Genomic DNA, 19795 nt, shown 5'->3' with positions numbered 1-19795 from the left:
ATCAATACAGATGGGGTAAGGTTGGCTGTATGGCCAGAATTCCATCTGCTGTTTATAATTTACAGAAGAAACCTTAAAAACGTGTTTTCATATGTTCTAACTGTGCCTCACAAAACCCCAAAATGTAAGTTTTAATCTTCACCCAAGGATTTCTGGTTAGGGATATGTTGATCATTTATATGTTTGTTTCTTCTAATTATGTATTTACAGTAATAGTGCATATATACAGTTTGATATGGAAAACAATAAAATAGGTATATGCAATTGTGGTCGAATTGCCGCAAATGTCGAAAAATGGGGCATTTTCGACACAAAAAAAAAATCGACAATGCAATACAGTACTTTTCGACAAAAAAAGGACGTTTCAGATTCGACTTTTTGAAATTCGACAGTTGTCAAATTCGACAAGTCTGCAATGGTAAAAATGCGGCTTTTCGACAAAAGTATATTTAATTGAAGAATGTCGTTTTGACAACAGTGCTTTTCGACAGTCATTTTCGTCAATTTCATTCCGCCTCACTTTGCTGGCGGAATCTAATAATTTTTTTTAAAAACATGTGTTTTATTTGTGTTTTTTTGATTGCTAATAGCATATCTATTTATATTAGAAGGGATTATGTACTTGGTTTGTCTATTAGGAGTATTATATATTTTTTAAAAGAATATTTTTTTTTTTTTTAACTGACTAAAATAGAGAGAGCATGGTTTTCAGTGGGAAGGGGTGGGAATGGGTTAAAATCAAGAAAAAAAATGCGTGGGGTTCCCCCCTCCTAAGCATAACTAGCATCGGGCTCTTTGAGCCGGTCCTGGTTGTAAAAATACGGGGGGGCGGGGGAAATGACAGGGCTTCCCCCGTATTTTAACATCCAGCAGCCGGCTCTGCGTCTGGTCCTGGTGCAAAAAATACGGGGGACAAAACACCAAAACACGTAGGGGTCCCCCATATTTTTCACACCAGCACCGAGTTCCACTAGTCAGAGAGATAATGCCACAGCGGGGGGACACTTTTATACCAGTCCCTGCGGCCGTGGCATTAAATCCCCAACTAGTCACCCCTGGCGGTGCATAGCACATAGGCACTCCATTATATTCAATGGTGGGAACTTTGCGGTCAGCGGTTGACCGCGAGTAACCTCAACCGCTGACGCAAAGTTCCCCCCATTGGATACAATGGAGTGCCTATTGTTTTTTGTCGAAAAGTAATGTATTGCATTGTCGAATCAGTTTTTACTGTTGAAAATGCCCCGTTTTTCGACATTTGCGGCAATTCGACCGCAATTGCATATGGCCCTATGTCTATATGAGTGTCAAACCACCTATAAATCCCAACTTCTACATGTTTTCTACAGATTTCCTTTTGTGGGACACGGTTAATCAGATAAATACCACATAGGTCCTTTTAGAAGGATCCACAAACTGTATCGGTAGGCACACGTTTATGGAGAATCTTAATCACCCACCATCTAAATACTATATAATGATTTTTTTTTTAAATCTACCATCTAGATACTAGACCCCTGAAGAAGTCCTATGGATGAAACGCGTTGGATTGTTATCTACAGGTCTTGTTGATCTCAGAGAGAGATTGAACCAGAAGCAATTGCTATCCACAATTCTGTATTATCAGTACAAATGTTATTAATGTCAAGAGTTTTTACTGTGATGAACTATGTATTGATATTACAAAAGCTGAAAATTTTATGTATGTCTATCTGCTGTTCATTATGTGAACACATTTTTCTCATACGACCTAGAGAATGCTGGGGACGACATCAAGACCATGGGGTATAGACTGGATCCGCAGGAGACATGGGCACTCTAAAGACTTTTCATTGGGTGTGAACTGGCTCCTCCCTCTATGCCTCTCCTCCAGACCTCAGTTTTAGAAATGTGCCCAGGTCGACAGGATGCACTCTGAGGAGCTCTACTGAGTCTCTCTGAAAAGACTTATGTTAGGTTTTTTATTTTCAGGGAGATCTGCTGGCATCAGTCTCCCTGCTTCGTGGGACTGAGGGGGCAGAAGTAGGAACCAACTTCCTAAAGAGTTTCATGGCTCTGCTTCTGGCTGATAGGACACCATTAACTCCTGAAGGGAACTGAACGCTAGCCGTGCCTAGATGCTCACTCCCACAGCACACCGTCACCCCCTTCACAGAGCCAGAAGTCAGAAGACAGGTGAGTGTTAGAAGACAGATCTTCAATCAAGAAAGTGACGGCTGAAGGTACCACGCGGCTGGCGGGAGCGCAGCACGCCATGTTGCCCACACATACATAGGCACTGCAGGGCGCGCGCGGGGCGGGGGTATTGAAACCTATGGAAACTGGCATAAATAAGGGGCATAAGTTGCTGAGGCACAGTCCTACCCCCACCAGTATAAAAATTACCTCATAAAAGCTGAGGAGAAACACACCATTGAAGAGTGGAGCTTCCTCCTCAGCCAGCCAGCACACTGCTCAGCGCCATTTTCTCTTTCCTCAGGCTGCAGAGACAACGCTGGTCCTCCTCCACTACTGAACAAGTATCAGGGTGCAAAACAGGGGGGTCACAGTGAATTTGGTGCTATATAATTGTGTCATTTACATTATAAAAGCGCTGAATGTCAATGAGCATTTTGTGTTCACAAACATTGTGTTAGTGGCGCTGGGTTGTGAGCTGTCAAATCCCATCTGTGTCCCTCTGACAGATTTTACTGTGGGTCTGTCCCCCTACAAGTCCCAGAGTGTCTGTGGTGTGGTTCTGCACGTGTGTGACATGTCTGTGGCAGGGAACTCTGTGGAGATATGTTAGGGACACAGGTGTAATATGACACCAAGAGCCTGACTGGGTGAAAGGTTACATGATGGTGTGAATTGTATCAGTAAGAGGTTGGACTGAATCTCATACAGAAAATGAAAATAATCTGTTGAAGATGTGATTTTTAATAGTTCTGCCTTTCATCCACAGGGACCTTTCTGGTTCACATACAAATTTGCACAAGTAGTACAAACTGATACCGGCACGGACTCTGATTCCTGTGTCGACACTAGTGATTCCAGGGGAATAGGTCCTAAGTTAGCAAAAAGCATTCAAAACATGTTTTAGCTATAAAAGAGGTGTTAGAAGTTACGAAGTCCCCTCTTTTACCACAAGGAGAGGGTTTACTTTAGTAAAGAGGTAATGTAATTTTCCCTCCACCTCAGGTCTGATTTAACCTGAAAAGAAATTTCAGATTCCCAAAAGGAATTCAGGCAGCTTACCTTTTTCCAAAAAAAGTGTGAATCACCCCGCATTTTAGACAGGGCCCTGTCATAAAAGAGAAAAGGTGTTTCTCCCTGCGCCTGGAATGGCTTCACTTAAGGAGCCGACAGACCGCAAGTGAGTGAGGTGATTTATTGATGTGGTCAATGGGACACTGCTCAGGCCTACCATTGTCTGTGAGTGGGTGAGTAGTGCTATTGAAAAGTGGTCAGAAAACTTGTCATTAGACATTGACACTATAGATGGAGACGAGATACTCCTAGCGTTAGGTCATATCAAAGACGCTGCTGCGTATGTACTAGAATCCATGAAATATATTGTTTTCTTGGGATCAAGAACCGCTACCATGGCAGTATCGGCTCGGAGGGCGTTGTGGATTCGCCAGTGGAATGCTGATGTAGATTCCAAAATAAAATATGGAGGCTCTCCCGTATAAAGGTAAGGCCTTGTTTGGTGATGGGCTTGATGCGTTAGTCTCGGCGGCTACCGCAGATAAGTCGACATTCTTGCCTTATGCTCCTACACCGGCGAAAAAGACACATCACTCTCACATACAGTCCTTTCGGCCCAACAAATACAAAAAGGCCAAAGGTCTCCCCCTTTTTTTGCAGGTAGGGGAAGGGGAAAAGCAAAGAAATCCGCAGAAGTCCACCCCTGCTTCTGCCAAATCTGCAGCATAATGCTGGGGCTCCCTTGCGGGAGTCCGCTCGGGTGGGAGCACGTCTGAAACTTTTCAGCCAAATCTGGATTCAATCTGGCCTTGACCAATGGGTCTTACAAATAGTGTCCCATGGGTACAAACTAGAGTTTCAAGACGTTTTTCAAATCGACCTTGCCAGCTTCTCTTCCGGGAAGAGAGGCAGTAACAACGGCAATTCAAAAATTATGTCAGGCTCAGGTCATTGTCCTGGTACCCTTGGCACAGTAAGGAGAAGGTTTTTTTATTCAAGCCTCTTCGTAGTTCCGAAGCCGGACAGCTCGGTAAGGCCGATTTTAAACCTGAAAAATCTGAATCTCTACCTGAAAAGGTTCAAGTTCAAGATGGAATCCTGGAGGGTAGTGATTTCCAGTCTGGAAGAGGGGGACTACATGGTGTCAGTAGACATAAAAGATGCTTACTTGCATGTTCCCATTTATCCTCCTCACCAAGCTCATCTGAGATTCGCAGTACAGGATTGCCATTACCAGTTTCAGACATTGCCGTTCGTACTCTCCACGGCACCAAGGGTATTCACCAAAGTGATGGCGGAGATGATGGTCCTCCTTCGTTAAAAAGGATTTAATAGAATTCCTTTTCTCTGACGTCCTAGTGGATGCTGGGACTCCGTCAGGACCATGGGGAATAGCGGCTCCGCAGGAGACAGGGCACAAAATTTAAAAGTTTGACCACTAGGTGGTGTGTACTGGCTCCTCCCCCTATGACCCTCCTCCAAGCCTCAGTTAGGTTTTTGTGCCCGTCCGAGCAGGGTGCAATCTAGGTGGCTCTCCTAAAGAGCTGCTTAGAAAAAGTTTGTTAGGTTTTTTATTTTCAGTGAGTCCTGCTGGCAACAGGCTCACTGCAACGAGGGACTTAGGGGAGAAGAAGTGAACTCACCTGCGTGCAGGATGGATTTGCTTCTTAGGCTACTGGACACTAGCTCCAGAGGGACGATCACAGGTACAGCCTGGATGGGTCACCGGAGCCGCGCCGCCGACCCCCTTGCAGATGCCGAATAGAGAAGAGGTCCAGAAACCGGCGGCAGAAGACGTCTCAGTCTTCATGAGGTAGCGCACAGCACTGCAGCTGTGCGCCATTGCTCTCCGCACACTTCACACCAGCGGTCACTGAGGGTGCAGGGCGCTGGGGGGGGCGCCCTGGGCAGCAATGTAATATACCTATTCTGGCTAAAATATATCACATATAGCCCCTGGGGCTATATGGATGTATTTAACCCCTGCCAGGTTCCAAAAAAAAAACCGGGAGAAGAAGCCCGCCGAAAAGGGGGCGGGGCCTATTCTCCTCAGCACACAGCGCCATTTTCCTGCCCAGCTCCGCTGCGAGGAAGGCTCCCAGGACTCTCCCCTGCACTGCACTACAGAAACAGGGTAAAAACAGAGAGGGGGGGCACTTATTGGCGATATTTATAATTTCTCTAACGTCCTAAGTGGATGCTGGGGACTCCGTCAGGACCATGGGGAATAGCGGCTCCGCAGGAGACAGGGCACAAAAATAAAGCTTTAGGATTAGGTGGTGTGTACTGGCTCCTCCCCCTATGACCCTCCTCCAAGCCTCAGTTAGGTTTTTGTGCCCGTCCGAGCAGGGTGCAATCTAGGTGGCTCTCCTAAAGAGCTGCTTAGAAAAAGTTTTTAGGTTTTTTATTTTCAGTGAGTCCTGCTGGCAACAGGCTCACTGCATCGAGGGACTTAGGGGAGAGAATTTCAACTCACTTGCGTGCAGGATGGATTAGATTCTTAGGCTACTGGACACCATTAGCTCCAGAGGGAGTCGGAACACAGGTCTCACCCTGGGGTTCGTCCCGGAGCCGCGCCGCCGACCCCCCTTACAGATGCTGAAGATTGAAGGTCCGGAAACAGGCGGCAGAAGGCTCTTCAGTCTTCATGAAGGTAGCGCACAGCACTGCAGCTGTGCGCCATTGTTGTCACACACTTCACACCAAGCGGTCACGGAGGGTGCAGGGCGCTGCTGGGGGCGCCCTGGGCAGCAATATTTAATACCTTTATGGCAAAAGAATACATCACATATAGCCATTGAGGCTATATGTATGTATTTAACCCATGCCAGATATCTAAAACTCCGGGAGAAAAGCCCGCCGAAATAGGGGGCGGGGCTTATTCTCCTCAGCACACAGCGCCATTTTCCTGCTCAGCTCCGCTGTGAGGAAGGCTCCCAGGACTCTCCCCTGCACTGCACTACAGAAACAGGGTAAAACAGAGAGGGGGGGCATTTTTTGGCGATATTTTGATATATTTAAGCTGCTATAAGGAACAACACTTATATAAGGTTGTTCCCATATATAATATAGCGCTTGGGTGTGTGCTGGCAAACTCTCCCTCTGTCTCCCCAAAGGGCTAGTGGGGTCCTGTCTTCGATAAGAGCATTCCCTGTGTGTCTGCTGTGTGTCGGTACGTGTGTGTCGACATGTATGAGGACGATGTTGGTGTGGAGGCAGAGCAATTGCCGATAATGGTGATGTCACCCCCCAGGGAGTCGACACCGGAATGGATGGCTTTGTTTATGGAATTACGTGATAATGTCAGCACATTACAAAAATCAGTTGACGACATGAGACGGCCGGCAAACCAGTTAGTACCTGCCCAGGCGTCTCAGACACCGTCAGGGGCTGTAAAGCGCCCTTTACCTCAGTCGGTCGACACAGACACAGACACTGAATCTAGTGTCGACGGTGATGAAACAAACGTATTTTCAAGTAGGGCCACACGTTATATGATCACGGCAATGAAGGAGGCTTTGCATATCTCTGATACTGCAAGTACCACAAAAAGGGGTATTATGTGGGGGGTGAAAAAACTACCTGTAGTTTTTCCTGAATCAGAGGAATTAAATGATGTATGTGATGAAGCGTGGGTTAACCCATATAGAAAAGTGCTAATTTCAAAAAAGTTATTAGCATTATACCCTTTCCCGCCAGAGGTTAGGGCGCGCTGGGAAACACCCCCTAGGGTGGATAAGGCGCTCACACGCTTATCAAAACAAGTGGCGTTACCGTCTCCTGATACGGCCGCCCTCAGGGATCCAGCTGATAGGAGACTGGAAACTACCCTAAAAAGTATATACACACATACTGGTGTTATACTGCGACCAGCCATCGCCTCAGCCTGAATGTGCAGTGCTGGGGTCGTCTGGTTGGATTCCCTGACTGAAAATATTGATACCCTGGATAGGGACAGTATTTTATTGACTATAGAGCAATTAAAGGATGCTTTCCTTTATATGCGAGATGCTCAGAGAGATATTTGCACTTTGGCATCGAGAGTAAATGCGATGTCCATATCTGCCAGAAGGAGTTTATGGACGCGACAGTGGTCAGGTGATGCGGATTCCAAACGACATATGGAAGTATTGCCGTATAAAGGGGAGGAATTTATTTGGCGTCGGTCTATCGGATCTGGTGGCCACGGCAACTGCCGGAAAATCCACCTTTTTACCTCAGACCCCCTCCCAACAGAAAAAGACACCGTCTTTTCAGCCGCAGTCCTTTCGGTCCTATAAGAACAAGCGGACAAAAGGACAGTCATATCTGCCTCGGGGCAGAGGAAGGGGTAAGAGAGGGCAGCAAGCAGCCCCTGCCCAGGAACAGAAGCCCTCTCAGGGTTCTGCAAAGCCCTCAGCATGACGCTGGGGCCTTACAAGCGGACTCAGGAGCGGTGGGGGGTCGACTCAAGAATTTCAGCGCACAGTGGGCTTGCTCACAGGTGGACCCCTGGATCCTGCAGGTAGTATCTCAGGGTTACAGGTTGGAATTCGAGAAGTCTCCCCCTCGCAGGTTCCTAAAGTCTGCTTTGCCAACGTCTCCCTCAGACAGGGCGACGGTATTGGAAGCCATTCACAAGCTGTTTTCTCAGCAGGTGATAGTCAAGGTACCCCTCCTACAACAGGGAAAGGGGTATTACTCCACGCTATTTGTGGTACCGAAGCCGGACGGCTCGGTAAGACCTATTCTAAATCTGAAATCTTTGAACCTGTACATACAAAAATTCAAGTTCAAGATGGAGTCACTCAGAGCAGTGATAGCGAATCTGGAAGAAGGGGACTTTATGGTGTCCCTGGACATAAAGGATGCTTACCTGCATGTCCCAATTTGCCCTTCACATCAAGGGTACCTCAGGTTCGTGGTGCAAAACTGTCATTATCAGTTTCAGACGCTGCCGTTTGGATTGTCCACGGCACCTCGGGTCTTTACCAAGGTAATGGCCGAAATGATGATTCTTCTGCGAAGAAGAGGCGTATTAATTATCCCTTACTTGGACGATCTCCTGATAAGGGCAAGGTCCAGAGAACAGCTGGAGGACGGAGTAGCACTAACCCGACTAGTGCTGCAACAACACGGGTGGATTCTGAATTTTCCAAAATCTCAGTTGACCCCAACGACACGTCTGCTGTTCCTGGGAATGATTCTGGACACGGTTCAGAAAAAGGTGTTTCTTCCGGAGGAGAAAGCCAGGGAGTTATCCGAACTTGTCAGGAACCTCCTAAAACCAGGGAAAGTGTCTGTGCATCAATGCACAAGAGTCCTGGGAAAGATGGTGGCTTCTTACGAAGCGATTCCATTCGGCAGATTCCACGCACGAACTTTTCAGTGGGATCTGCTGGACAAATGGTCCGGATCACATCTGCAGATGCATCAGCGGATAACCTTATCGCCACGGACAAGGGTGTCTCTTCTGTGGTGGTTGCAGAGTGCTCATCTGTTAGAGGGCCGCAGATTCGGCATACAAGACTTGGGTCCTGGTGACCACGGATGCCAGTCTGAGAGGCTGGGGAGCGGTCACACAGGGAAGAAACTTCCAGGGAGTATGGTCAAGCCTGGAGATGTCTCTTCACATAAATATACTGGAGCTAAGAGCGATTTACAATGCTCTAAGTCTGGCAAAACCCCTGCTTCAGGGTCAGCCGGTGTTGATCCAGTCGGACAACATCACGGCAGTCGCCCACGTAAACAGACAGGGCGGCACAAGAAGCAGGACAGCAATGGCAGAAGCTGCAAGGATTCTTCGCTGGGCGGAAGATCATGTGATAGCACTGTCAGCAGTATTCATTCCGGGAGTGGACAACTGGGAAGCAGACTTCCTCAGCAGACACGATCTACACCCGGGAGAGTGGGGACTTCATCCAGAAGTCTTCCACATGATTGTGAACCGTTGGGAAAAACCAATGGTGGATATGATGGCGTCCCGCCTCAACAAAAAACTGGACAGGTATTGCGCCAGGTCAAGAGACCCTCAGGCAATAGCTGTGGACGCTCTGGTAACACCGTGGGTGTTCCAGTCAGTGTATGTGTTCCCTCCTCTGCCTCTCATACCAAAAGTACTGAGAATTATACGGCAAAAGGGAGTAAGAACGATACTAGTGGCTCCGGATTGGCCAAGAAGAACTTGGTACCCGGAACTTCAAGAGATGCTCACGGAGGATCCGTGGCCTCTACCTCTAAGACGGGACCTGCTTCAGCAGGGACCGTGTCTATTCCAAAACTTACCGCGGCTGCGTTTGACGGCATGGCGGTTGAACGCCGAATTCTAAGGGAAAAAGGCATTCCGGAAGAGGTCATTCCTACACTGGTAAAAGCCAGGAAGGAGGTGACTGCACAACATTATCACCGCATTTGGAGAAAATATGTTGCGTGGTGTGAGGCCAGGAAGGCCCCCACGGAGGAATTTCAACTGGGTCGATTCCTACATTTCCTGCAAACAGGATTGTCTATGGGCCTCAAATTGGGGTCCATTAAGGTTCAAATTTCGGCCCTGTCGATTTTCTTCCAGAAAGAATTGGCTTCAGTTCCTGAAGTCCAGACTTTTGTAAAAGGAGTACTACATATACAGCCCCCGGTTGTGCCCCCAGTGGCACCGTGGGATCTTAATGTAGTCTTGGATTTTCTCAAATCCCATTGGTTTGAGCCGCTCAAATCGGTGGAGTTGAAGTATCTTACATGGAAAGTAACCATGCTACTGGCCCTGGCTTCAGCCAGGAGAGTATCAGAATTGGCGGCTTTATCATATAAGAGCCCATATCTGATTTTCCATACGGACAGGGCAGAACTGCGGACGCGTCCTCATTTTCTGCCTAAGGTGGTGTCAGCGTTTCACCTGAACCAGCCTATTGTGGTGCCTGCGGCTACTAACGATTTGGAGGATTCCAAGTTGTTGGACGTGGTCCGGGCATTGAAAATATATATTTCAAGAACGGCGGGAGTCAGAAAGTCTGACTCACTGTTTATATTGTATGCACCCAACAAGATGGGTGCTCCTGCTTCTAAGCAGACGATTGCTCGTTGGATTTGTAGCACAATTCAACTTGCACATTCTGTGGCAGGCTTGCCACAACCTAAATCTGTCAAGGCCCATTCCACAAGGAAAGTGGGCTCATCCTGGGCGGCTGCCCGGGGGGTCTCGGCATTACAACTCTGCCGAGCTGCTACTTGGTCAGGGGCAAACACGTTTGCAAAATTCTACAAATTTGATACCCTGGCTGAGGAGGACCTTGAGTTCTCTCATTCGGTGCTGCAGAGTCATCCGCACTCTCCCGCCCGTTTGGGAGCTTTGGTATAATCCCCATGGTCCTGACGGAGTCCCCAGCATCCACTTAGGACGTTAGAGAAAATAAGAATTTACTTACCGATAATTCTATTTCTCGTAGTCCGTAGTGGATGCTGGGCGCCCATCCCAAGTGCGGATTGTCTGCAATACTTGTACATAGTTATTGTTACAAACAAATTCGGGTTGTTATTGTTGTAAGCCGTCTGTTCAGAGGCTCCTACGTTTGTCATACTGTTAACTGGGTTCAGATCACAAGTTATACGGTGTGATTGGTGTGGCTGGTATGAGTCTTACCCGGGATTCAATATCCTTACTTATTGTGTACGCTCGTCCGGGCACAGTATCCTAACTGAGGCTTGGAGGAGGGTCATAGGGGGAGGAGCCAGTACACACCACCTAATCCTAAAGCTTTATTTTTGTGCCCTGTCTCCTGCGGAGCCGCTATTCCCCATGGTCCTGACGGAGTCCCCAGCATCCACTACGGACTACGAGAAATAGAATTATCGGTAAGTAAATTCTTATTATTTGAGCTGCTATAAAGGGAACACACTTATTAAGGTTGTCTCTATATATATTTATAGCGCTTGGGTGTGTGCTGGCAAACTCTCCCTCTGTCTCCCCAAAGGGCTAGTGGGGTCCTGTCTTCTATCAGAGCATTCCCTGTGTGTCTGCTGTGTGTCGGTACGTGTGTGTCGACATGTATGAGGACGATGTTGGCGTGGAGGCTGAGCAATTGCCTGTAATGGTGATGTCACCCCCTAGGGAGTCGACACCAGAATGGATGGCTTTGTTTATGGAATTACGGGATAGTGTCAGCACGCTACAAAAGTCGGTTGACGACATGAGACAGCCGGCAAACCAGTTAGTACCTGTCCAGGCGTCTCAGACACCGTCAGGGGCTGTAAAACGCCCTTTACCTCAGTCGGTCGACACAGACCCAGACACTGACACTGAATCCAGTGTCGACGGTGAAGAAACAAACGTATTTTCTCTAACGTCCTAGTGGATGCTGGGGACTCCGTCAGGACCATGGGGAATAGCGGCTCCGCAGGAGACAGGGCACAAAAGTAAGCTTTTAGGATCACATGGTGTTTACTGGCTCCTCCCCCTATGACCCTCCTCCAAGCCTCAGTTAGGTTTTTGTGCCCGTCCGAGTAGGGTGCAATCTAGGTGGCTCTCTTAAAGAGTTACTTAGAAAAAGTTTTTAGGTTCTTTATTTTCAGTGAGTCCTGCTGGCAACAGGCTCACTGCATCGAGGGACTTAGGGGAGAGATTTTCAACTCACCTGCGTGCAGGATGGATTGGATTCTTAGGCTACTGGACACCATTAGCTCCAGAGGGAGTCGGAACACAGGGCTCGCCCTGGGGTTCGTCCCGGAGCCGCGCCGCCGACCCCCCCTTGCAGATGCTGAAGATGAAGAGGTCCGGAACCAGGCGGCAGAAGACTTTCAGTCTTCATCAGGTAGCGCACAGCACTGCAGCTGTGCGCCATTGTTGTCAGCACACTTCTCACAGCAGTCACGGAGGGTGCAGGGCGCTGGGGGGGGGCGCCCTGGGCAGCAATGTATAATACCTGTATGGCGAAAAATACATCACATATAGCCCTTGAGGCTATATGGATGTATTTAACCCCTGCCAGATATCAAAAACTCCAGAGAAGAAGCCCGCCGAAAAGGGGGCGGGGCCTATTCTCCTCAGCACACAGCGCCATTTTCCCTCACAGAAATGCTGGTGGGAAGGCTCCCAGGCTCTCCCCTGCACTGCACTACAGAAACAGGGTTAAAACAGAGAGGGGGGGCACTGATTTGGCGATATGTACATATATTAAAATGCTATAAGGGAGGAACACTTATATAAAGGTTGTCCCTGGATAATTATAGCGTTTTGGTGTGTGCTGGCAAACTCTCCCTCTGTCTCCCCAAAGGGCTAGTGGGTCCTGTCCTCTATCAGAGCATTCCCTATGTGTGTGCTGTATGTCGGTACGTGTGTGTCGACATGTATGAGGTAAATGTTGGTGAGGAGGCGGAGCAAATTGCCTGTAATGGTGATGTCACTCTCTAGGGAGTCGACACCGGAATGGATGGCTTATTTATGGAATTACGTGATAATGTCAACACGCTGTAAGCCGGTTGACGACATGAGAGGGCCGGCGAACAAATTAGTATCTGTCCAGGCGTCTCAAACACCGTCAGGGGCTGTAAAATGCCCATTTACCTCAGTCGGTCGACACAGACCCAGACAAGGACACTGATTTCAGTGTCGACGGTGAAGAAACAAACGTATTTTCCTTTAGGGCCACACGTTAAGGGCAATGAAGGAGGTGTTACATATTTCTGATACTCCAAGTACCACAAAAAAGGGTATTATGTGTGAGGTGAAAAAACTACCTGTAGTTTTTCCTGAATCAGATAAATTATATGAAGTGTGTGATGATGCGTGGGTTTCCCCCGATAGAAAATTATTGGCGGTATACCTTTTCCCGCCAGAAGTTAAGGCGCGTTGGGAAACACCCCTCAGGGTGGATAAGGCGCTCACACGCTTATCAGAACAAGTGGCGGTACCATCTACAGATAGGACCGTACTTAAGGAGCCAGCTAATAGGAGGCTGAAAAATATCCTAAAATGTATACACACACATGCTGGTGTTATACTGTGACCAGCGATCGCCTCAGCCTGGATGTGCAGACCTGAGGTGGCTTGGTCGGATTCCCTGACTAAAAATATTGATACCCTTGACAGGGACAGTATTTTATTGACTATAGAGCATTTAAAGGATGCATTTCTATATATGCGAGATGCGCAGAGGGATATTGCACTCTGGCATCAAGAGTAAATGCGATGTCCATATCTGCAAGAAGATGTTTATGGACACGACAGTGGTCAGGTGATGCAGATTCCAAACGGCACAAAGATGTATTGCCGTATAAAGGGGAGGAGTTATTTGGGGTCGGTCCATGGGACCTGGTGGCCACGGCAACTGCTGGAAAATCCACCGTTATTTACCCTAAGTCACATCTCTGCAGAAAAAGACACCGTCTTTTCAGCCTCAGTTTTTTCGTCCCTATAAGAGTCATATCTGCCCAGGGATAGAGAAAAGGGAAGAAGACTGCAGCAGGCAGCCCATTCCCAGGAATAGAAGCCCTTCGCCGCTTCTACTAAGTTCTCAGCATGACGCTGGGACCGTACAGGACCCCTGGATCCTACAAGTAGTATCCAAGGGGTACAGATTGGAATGTCGATGCGTTTCCCCCCTCGCAGGTTCCTGTAGTCTGCTGTACCAATGTCTCCCTCCGACAGGGAGGCAGTATTGAAAATAATTCACAAGCTGTATTCCCAGCAGGTGATAATAAAAATACCCCTCCTACAACAAGGAAAGGGGTATTGTTCCACACTATATGGTGGTACTGAAGCCAGAAGGCTAGGTGAGACCGATTCTAAATCAAAAAATTTTTTTGAACACTTACAAAGGTTCAAATTCAGATGGAGTCACTCAGAGCAGTGATAGCAAACAAGGGGACTATATAGTGTCCCGGGACATCAGGGATGCTTACCTCCATGTCCCAAAAATTTGCTTTTCTCACCAAGGGTACCTCAGGTTCGTGGTACAGAACTGTCACTATCAGTTTCAGACGATGCCGTTGGATTGTCCAAGGCACCCCGGGTCCTTACCAAGGTAATGACCGAAATGAGGATTCGTCGTCAAAGAGAATGGACGACCTCCTGATAAGAACAAGGTCCAGAGAACAGTTGGAGGTCGGAGTAGCACTATCTCAAGTAGTTCTACGACAGCACGGGTGGATTCTAAATATTCCATAACCGCAGTTGTTCCGACGACACGTCTGCTGGTCCTAGGGATGATTCTGGACACAGTCCAGGAAAAGGTGTTTCTCCCAGAGGAGAAAGCCAGGGAGTTATCCGAGCTAATCGGGATCCTCCTAAAACCAGGAAAAGTGTCAGTGCATCATTGCACAAGAGTCCTGGTAAAAATGGTGGCTTATTACGAAGCGCTTCCATTCGGCAGATTTCACACAAGAACTCTTCAGTGGGATCTGCTGGACAAATGGTCCGGATCGCATCTTCAGATGCATCAGCGGATAACCCTATATCCAAGGACAAGGGTGTCTCTCCTGTGGTGATTACAGAGTGCTCATCTTCTAGAGGGCCGCAGATTCGGCATTCAGGATTGGATGCTGGTAACCACGGAGGCCAGCCTGAGAGGCTGGGGAGCAGTCACACAGGGAAAAAATTTCCAGGGAGTGTGATCAAGTCTGGAGAATTCTCTCCACATAAATATACTGGAGCTAAGAGCAAATTTATAATGCTCTAAGTTTAGCAAGGCCTCTGCTTCAAGGTCAGCCGGTATTGATCCAGTGGGATAACATCACGGCAGTCGCCCACGTAAACAGAAAGGGCGGCACAAGAAGCAGGAGGGCAGTGGTCAAAACTGCAAGGATTTTTCGCTAGGCGGAAAATCATGTGTTAGCACTGTCAGCAGTGTTCATTCCGGGAGTGGATGACTGGGAAGCAGACTTCCTCAGCAGGCACGACCTCCACCCGGAAGAGTGGGAACTTCATCGGGAAGTTTTCCGCATGATTGTGAACCGTTGGGAAAGACCAAAGGTGGACATGATGGCGTCCCGCCCGAACAAAAAACGTGACAGGTATTGCGCCAGGTCACGAGACCTTCAGGCGATAGCTGTGGACGTCCTGGTAACACCGTGGGTGTAACAGTCGGTGTATGTGTTCCCTCCTCTGTTTCTCATAACCAAGGTATTGAGAATTATAAGACGTAGAGGAGTAAGAACTATACTCGTGGCTCCGGATTGGCCAAGAGGGACTTGGTACCCGGAACTTCAAGAGATGCTCACAGAGGACTAATGGCCTCGGGAGCTAAGATGGGATTTGCTTTCAGCAAGAACCATGTCTGTTCCAAGAGGAACCGTGGCATCTGCCTCTAAGAAAGGACCTGCTCCAGCAGGGACCTTGTCTGTTCCAAGACTTACCGCGACTGCGTTTGACGGCATGGTGGTTGAACGCCGGATCCTAAGGGAAAAGGCATTCCGGAAGAAGTCATACCTACCCTGGTCAAAGCCAGGAAGGAGGTGACCGTACAACGTTATCACCACATGTGGTGAAAATATATTGCGTGGGTGAGGCCAGGAAGGCCCCACGAAAAAATTTCGACTAGGTCGATTTCTGCACTTCCTGAAAACAGGAGTGTCTATGAGCCTCAAATTGGGGTCCATTAAGGTTCAAGTTTCGGCCCTGTAGATTTTCTTCCAGAAAAAATTGGCTTCAATTCCTGAAGTCCAGACGTTTGTCAAGGGAGTATTGCATATACAGCCCCTTGTGTGCCTCCAGTGGCACCGTGGGATCTCAACGTAGTGTTGGGATTCCTAAAATCATATTGGTTTGAACCGCTCAAATCTGTGGATTTGAAATATCTCACATGGAAAGTGACCATGTTGTGGCCCTGGCCTCGGCCAGACGATTGTCAGAATTGGGGGCTTTGTCTTAAAAAAGCCCATATTTGTTTTTCCAGTCGGACAAGGCAGAACTGCGGACTTGTCCCCAGTTTCTTCCTAAGGTGGTGTCAGCGTTTCACCTGAAACAACATATTGTGGTGCCTGCGGCTACTAGGGACTTGGAGGACTCCAAGTTGCTAGACGTTGTCGGGGCCCTAAAACTATATAGATATATATATATATATATATATTTCCAGGACGGCTGGAGTCAGAAATTCTGACTTGCTGTTTATATTGTATGCACCCAAAAAGCTGGGTGCTCCTGCTTCTAAGCAGACTATTGCTTGTTGGATTTGTAGTACAATTCAGCTTGCACATTCTGTGGCAGGCCTACCACAGCCAAAATCTGTAAGTGCCCATTCCACAAGGAAGGTGGGCTCATCTTGGGGGGATGCCCGAGGGGGTCTCGGCTTTAAAATTTTGCCGAGCAGTTACGTGGTCAGGGGGGAACACGTTTGTAAAATTCTACAAATTTGATACCCTGGCTGAGGAGGACCTGGAGTTCTCTCATTCGGTGCTGCAGAGTCATCCGCACTCTCCCGCCCGTTTGGGAGCTTTGGTATAATCCCCATGGTCCTGACGGAGTCCCCAGCATCCACTAGGACGTTAGAGAAAATAAGATTTTACTTACCGATAAATCTATTTCTCGTAGTCCGTAGTGGATGCTGGGCGCCCATCCCAAGTGCGGATTGTCTGCATTACTTGTACATAGTTATTGTTACAAAAATCGGGTTATTATTGTTGTGAGCCATCTTTTTTAGAGGCTACTTCATTGTTATCATACTGTTAACTGGGTTCAGATCACAAGTTGTACGGTGTGATTGGTGTGGCTGGTATGAGTCTTACCCGGGATTCAAGATCCTTCCTTATTGTGTACGCTCGTCCGGGCACAGTACCTAACTGAGGCTTGGAGGAGGGTCATAGGGGGAGGAGCCAGTACACACCATGTGATCCTAAAAGCTTGCTTTTGTGCCCTGTCTCCTGCGGAGCCGCTATTCCCCATGGTCCTGACGGAGTCCCCAGCATCCACTACGGACTACGAGAAATAGATTTATCGGTAAGTAAAATCTTATTTTCCAGTAGGGCCACTCGTTATATGATCACGGCAATGAAGGAGGCTTTGCATATCTCTGATACTGCAAGTACCACAAAAAGGGGTATTATGTGGGGTGTGAAAAAACTACCGATAGTTTTTCCTGAATCAGAGGAACTGAATGAAGTGTGTGATGAAGCGTGGGTTACCCCAGATAGAAAACTGCTAATTTCAAAGAAGTTATTGGCATTATACCCTTTCCCGCCAGAGGTTAGGGCGCGCTGGGAAACACCTCCTAGGGTGGATAAGGCGCTCACACGCTTATCAAAGCAAGTGGCGTTACCGTCTCCTGATACGGCCGCCCTCAAGGATCCAGCTGATAGGAGGCTGGAGAATACATTAAAAAGTATATACACACATACGGGTGTTATACTGAGACCAGCAATCGCCTCAGCCTGGATGTGCAGTGCTGGCGTGGCTTGGTCGGAGTCACTGTCTGAAAATATTGATACCCTGGATAGGGACAGTATTTTACTGACTATAGAGCAGTTAAAGGATGCATTTCTTTATATGCGAGATGCACAGAGAGATATTTGCACTCTGGCATCAAGAGTAAGTGCGATGTCCATATCTGCCAGAAGAAGTTTATGGACGCGCCAGTGGTCAGGTGATGCGGATTCCAAACGACATATGGAAGTATTGCCGTATAAGGGGGAGGAATTATTTGGGGTCGGTCTATCGGATCTGGTGGCCACGGCAACGGCCGGAAAATCCACCTTTTTACCCCAGGTCACCTCCCAGCAGAAAAAGCCGCAGGCTTTTCAGCCGCAGTCCTTTCGTTCCTATAAGAACTAAAATCTCTGAACCTGTACATACAAAAATTCAAGTTCAAGATGGAGTCACTCAGAGCAGTGATAGCGAATCTGGAAGAAGGGGATTTTATGGTGTCCTTGGACATCAAGGATGCTTACCTTCATGTTCCAATTTGTCCTTCACACCAAGGGTACCTCAGGTTCGTGGTCCAAAACTGTCATTATCAGTTTCAGACGCTGCCGTTTGGATTGTCCACGGCACCCCGGGTCTTTACCAAGGTAATGGCCGAAATGATGATCCTTCTTCGAAGAGAAGGCGTCTTAATTATCCCTTACTTGGACGATCTCCTGATAAGGGCAAGATCCAGAGAACAGCTGGAGGTCGGAGTAGCACTAACCCAAGTAGTGCTCCAACAACACGGGTGGATTCTGAATTTTCCAAAATCCCAACTGATCCCGACGACACGTCTGTTGTTCCTAGGGATGATTCTGGACACTGTTCAGAAAAAGTTATTTCTTCCGGAGGAGAAAGCCAGGGAGTTATCCGATCTAGTCAGGAACCTCCTAAAACCAGGAAAAGTATCTGTGCATCAATGCACAAGAGTCCTGGGAAAAATGGTAGCTTCTTACGAAGCGATTCCATTCGGCAGATTCCATGCACGAACTTTTCAGTGGGATCTGCTGGACAAATGGTCCGAATCGCATCTGCAGATGCATCAGCGGATAAAATTGTCCACAAGGACAAGAGTGTCTCTGCTATGGTGGTTGCAGAGTGCTCATCTGTTAGAGGGCCACAGATTCGGCATACAGAACTGGGTCCTAGTGACCACGGATGCCAGCCTGAGAGGCTGGGGAGCGGTCACACAGGGAAGAAACTTCCAGGGCGTGTGGTCAAGCCTGGAGACGTCTCTTCACATAAATATACTGGAGCTAAGAGCAATCTACAATGCTCTAAGCCTGGCAAAACCTCTGCTTCAGGGTCAGCCGGTGTTGATTCAGTCGGACAACATCACGGTTGTCGCCCACGTAAACAGACAGGGCGGCACAAGAAGCAGGAGGGCAATGGCAGAAGCTGCAAGGATTCTCCGCTGGGCAGAAAATCATGTGTTAGCACTGTCAGCTGTGTTCATCCCGGGAGTGGACAACTGGGAAGCAGACTTCCTCAGCAGACACGATCTGCACCCGGGAGAGTGGGGACTTCATCCAGAAGTCTTCCACATGATTGTGGTCCATTGGGAAAGACCAATGGTGGACATGATGGCGTCCCGCCTCAACAAAAAACTGGACAGGTATTGCGCCAGGTCAAGAGACCCTCAGGCAATAGCTGTAGACGCTCTGGTAACACCATGGGTGTACCAGTCAGTGTATGTGTTTCCTCCTCTGCCTCTCATACCAAAAGTACTGAGAATTATACGGCAAAGGGGAGTAAGAACGATACTCGTGGCTCCGGATTGGCCAAGAAGAACTTGGTACCCGGAACTTCAGGAGATGCTCACGGAAGATCCGTGGCCTCTACCTCTAAGACGGGACCTGCTTCAGCAGGGACCGTGTCTATTCCAAGACTTACCGCGGCTGCGTTTGACGGCATGGCGGTTGAACGCCGAATCCTAAGGGAAAAAGGCATTCCGGAAGAGGTCATCCCTACCCTGGTAAAAGCCAGGAAGGAGGTGACTGCACAACATTATCACCGCATTTGGAGAAAATATGTTGCGTGGTGTGAGGCCAGGAAGGCCCCGACGGAGGAATTTCAACTAGGTCGATTCCTACATTTCCTGCAAACAGGATTGTCTATGGGCCTCAAATTAGGGTCCATTAAGGTTCAAATTTCGGCCCTGTCGATTTTCTTCCAGAAAGAATTGGCTTCAGTTCCTGAAGTCCAGACTTTTGTAAAAGGAGTACTACATATACAGCCCCC

At 48.2% G+C, this 19795-nt stretch overlaps 1 protein-coding gene across 3 annotated transcripts in view; it reads left to right on the top strand.

Moving 5' to 3' along the window:
- TDRD1 (tudor domain containing 1) overlaps positions 1–19795 on the top strand; it is a 522012-nt gene that overhangs the window by 90330 nt on the left and 411887 nt on the right. Inside the window, exon 2 of one of the 3 annotated variants that reach the window (XM_063962551.1) lies at positions 1507–1562. The exons of the other annotated variants lie outside the window; for them this stretch is intronic. Within the exon in view, the coding sequence (XP_063818621.1) occupies positions 1535–1562 (28 nt within the window). The 5' untranslated portion in view covers positions 1507–1534. The remainder of the gene's footprint in view (positions 1–1506; positions 1563–19795) is intronic. 3 annotated transcript variants of the gene reach the window in all.

This window comes from Pseudophryne corroboree, chromosome 3, assembly GCF_028390025.1.
Source record: "Pseudophryne corroboree isolate aPseCor3 chromosome 3, aPseCor3.hap2, whole genome shotgun sequence".
NCBI classification, from domain to species: Eukaryota; Metazoa; Chordata; class Amphibia; order Anura; family Myobatrachidae; genus Pseudophryne; species Pseudophryne corroboree.
Note: the sequence above shows the minus strand (reverse complement) of the source record. Positions and strands in the feature narration are given on the sequence as shown.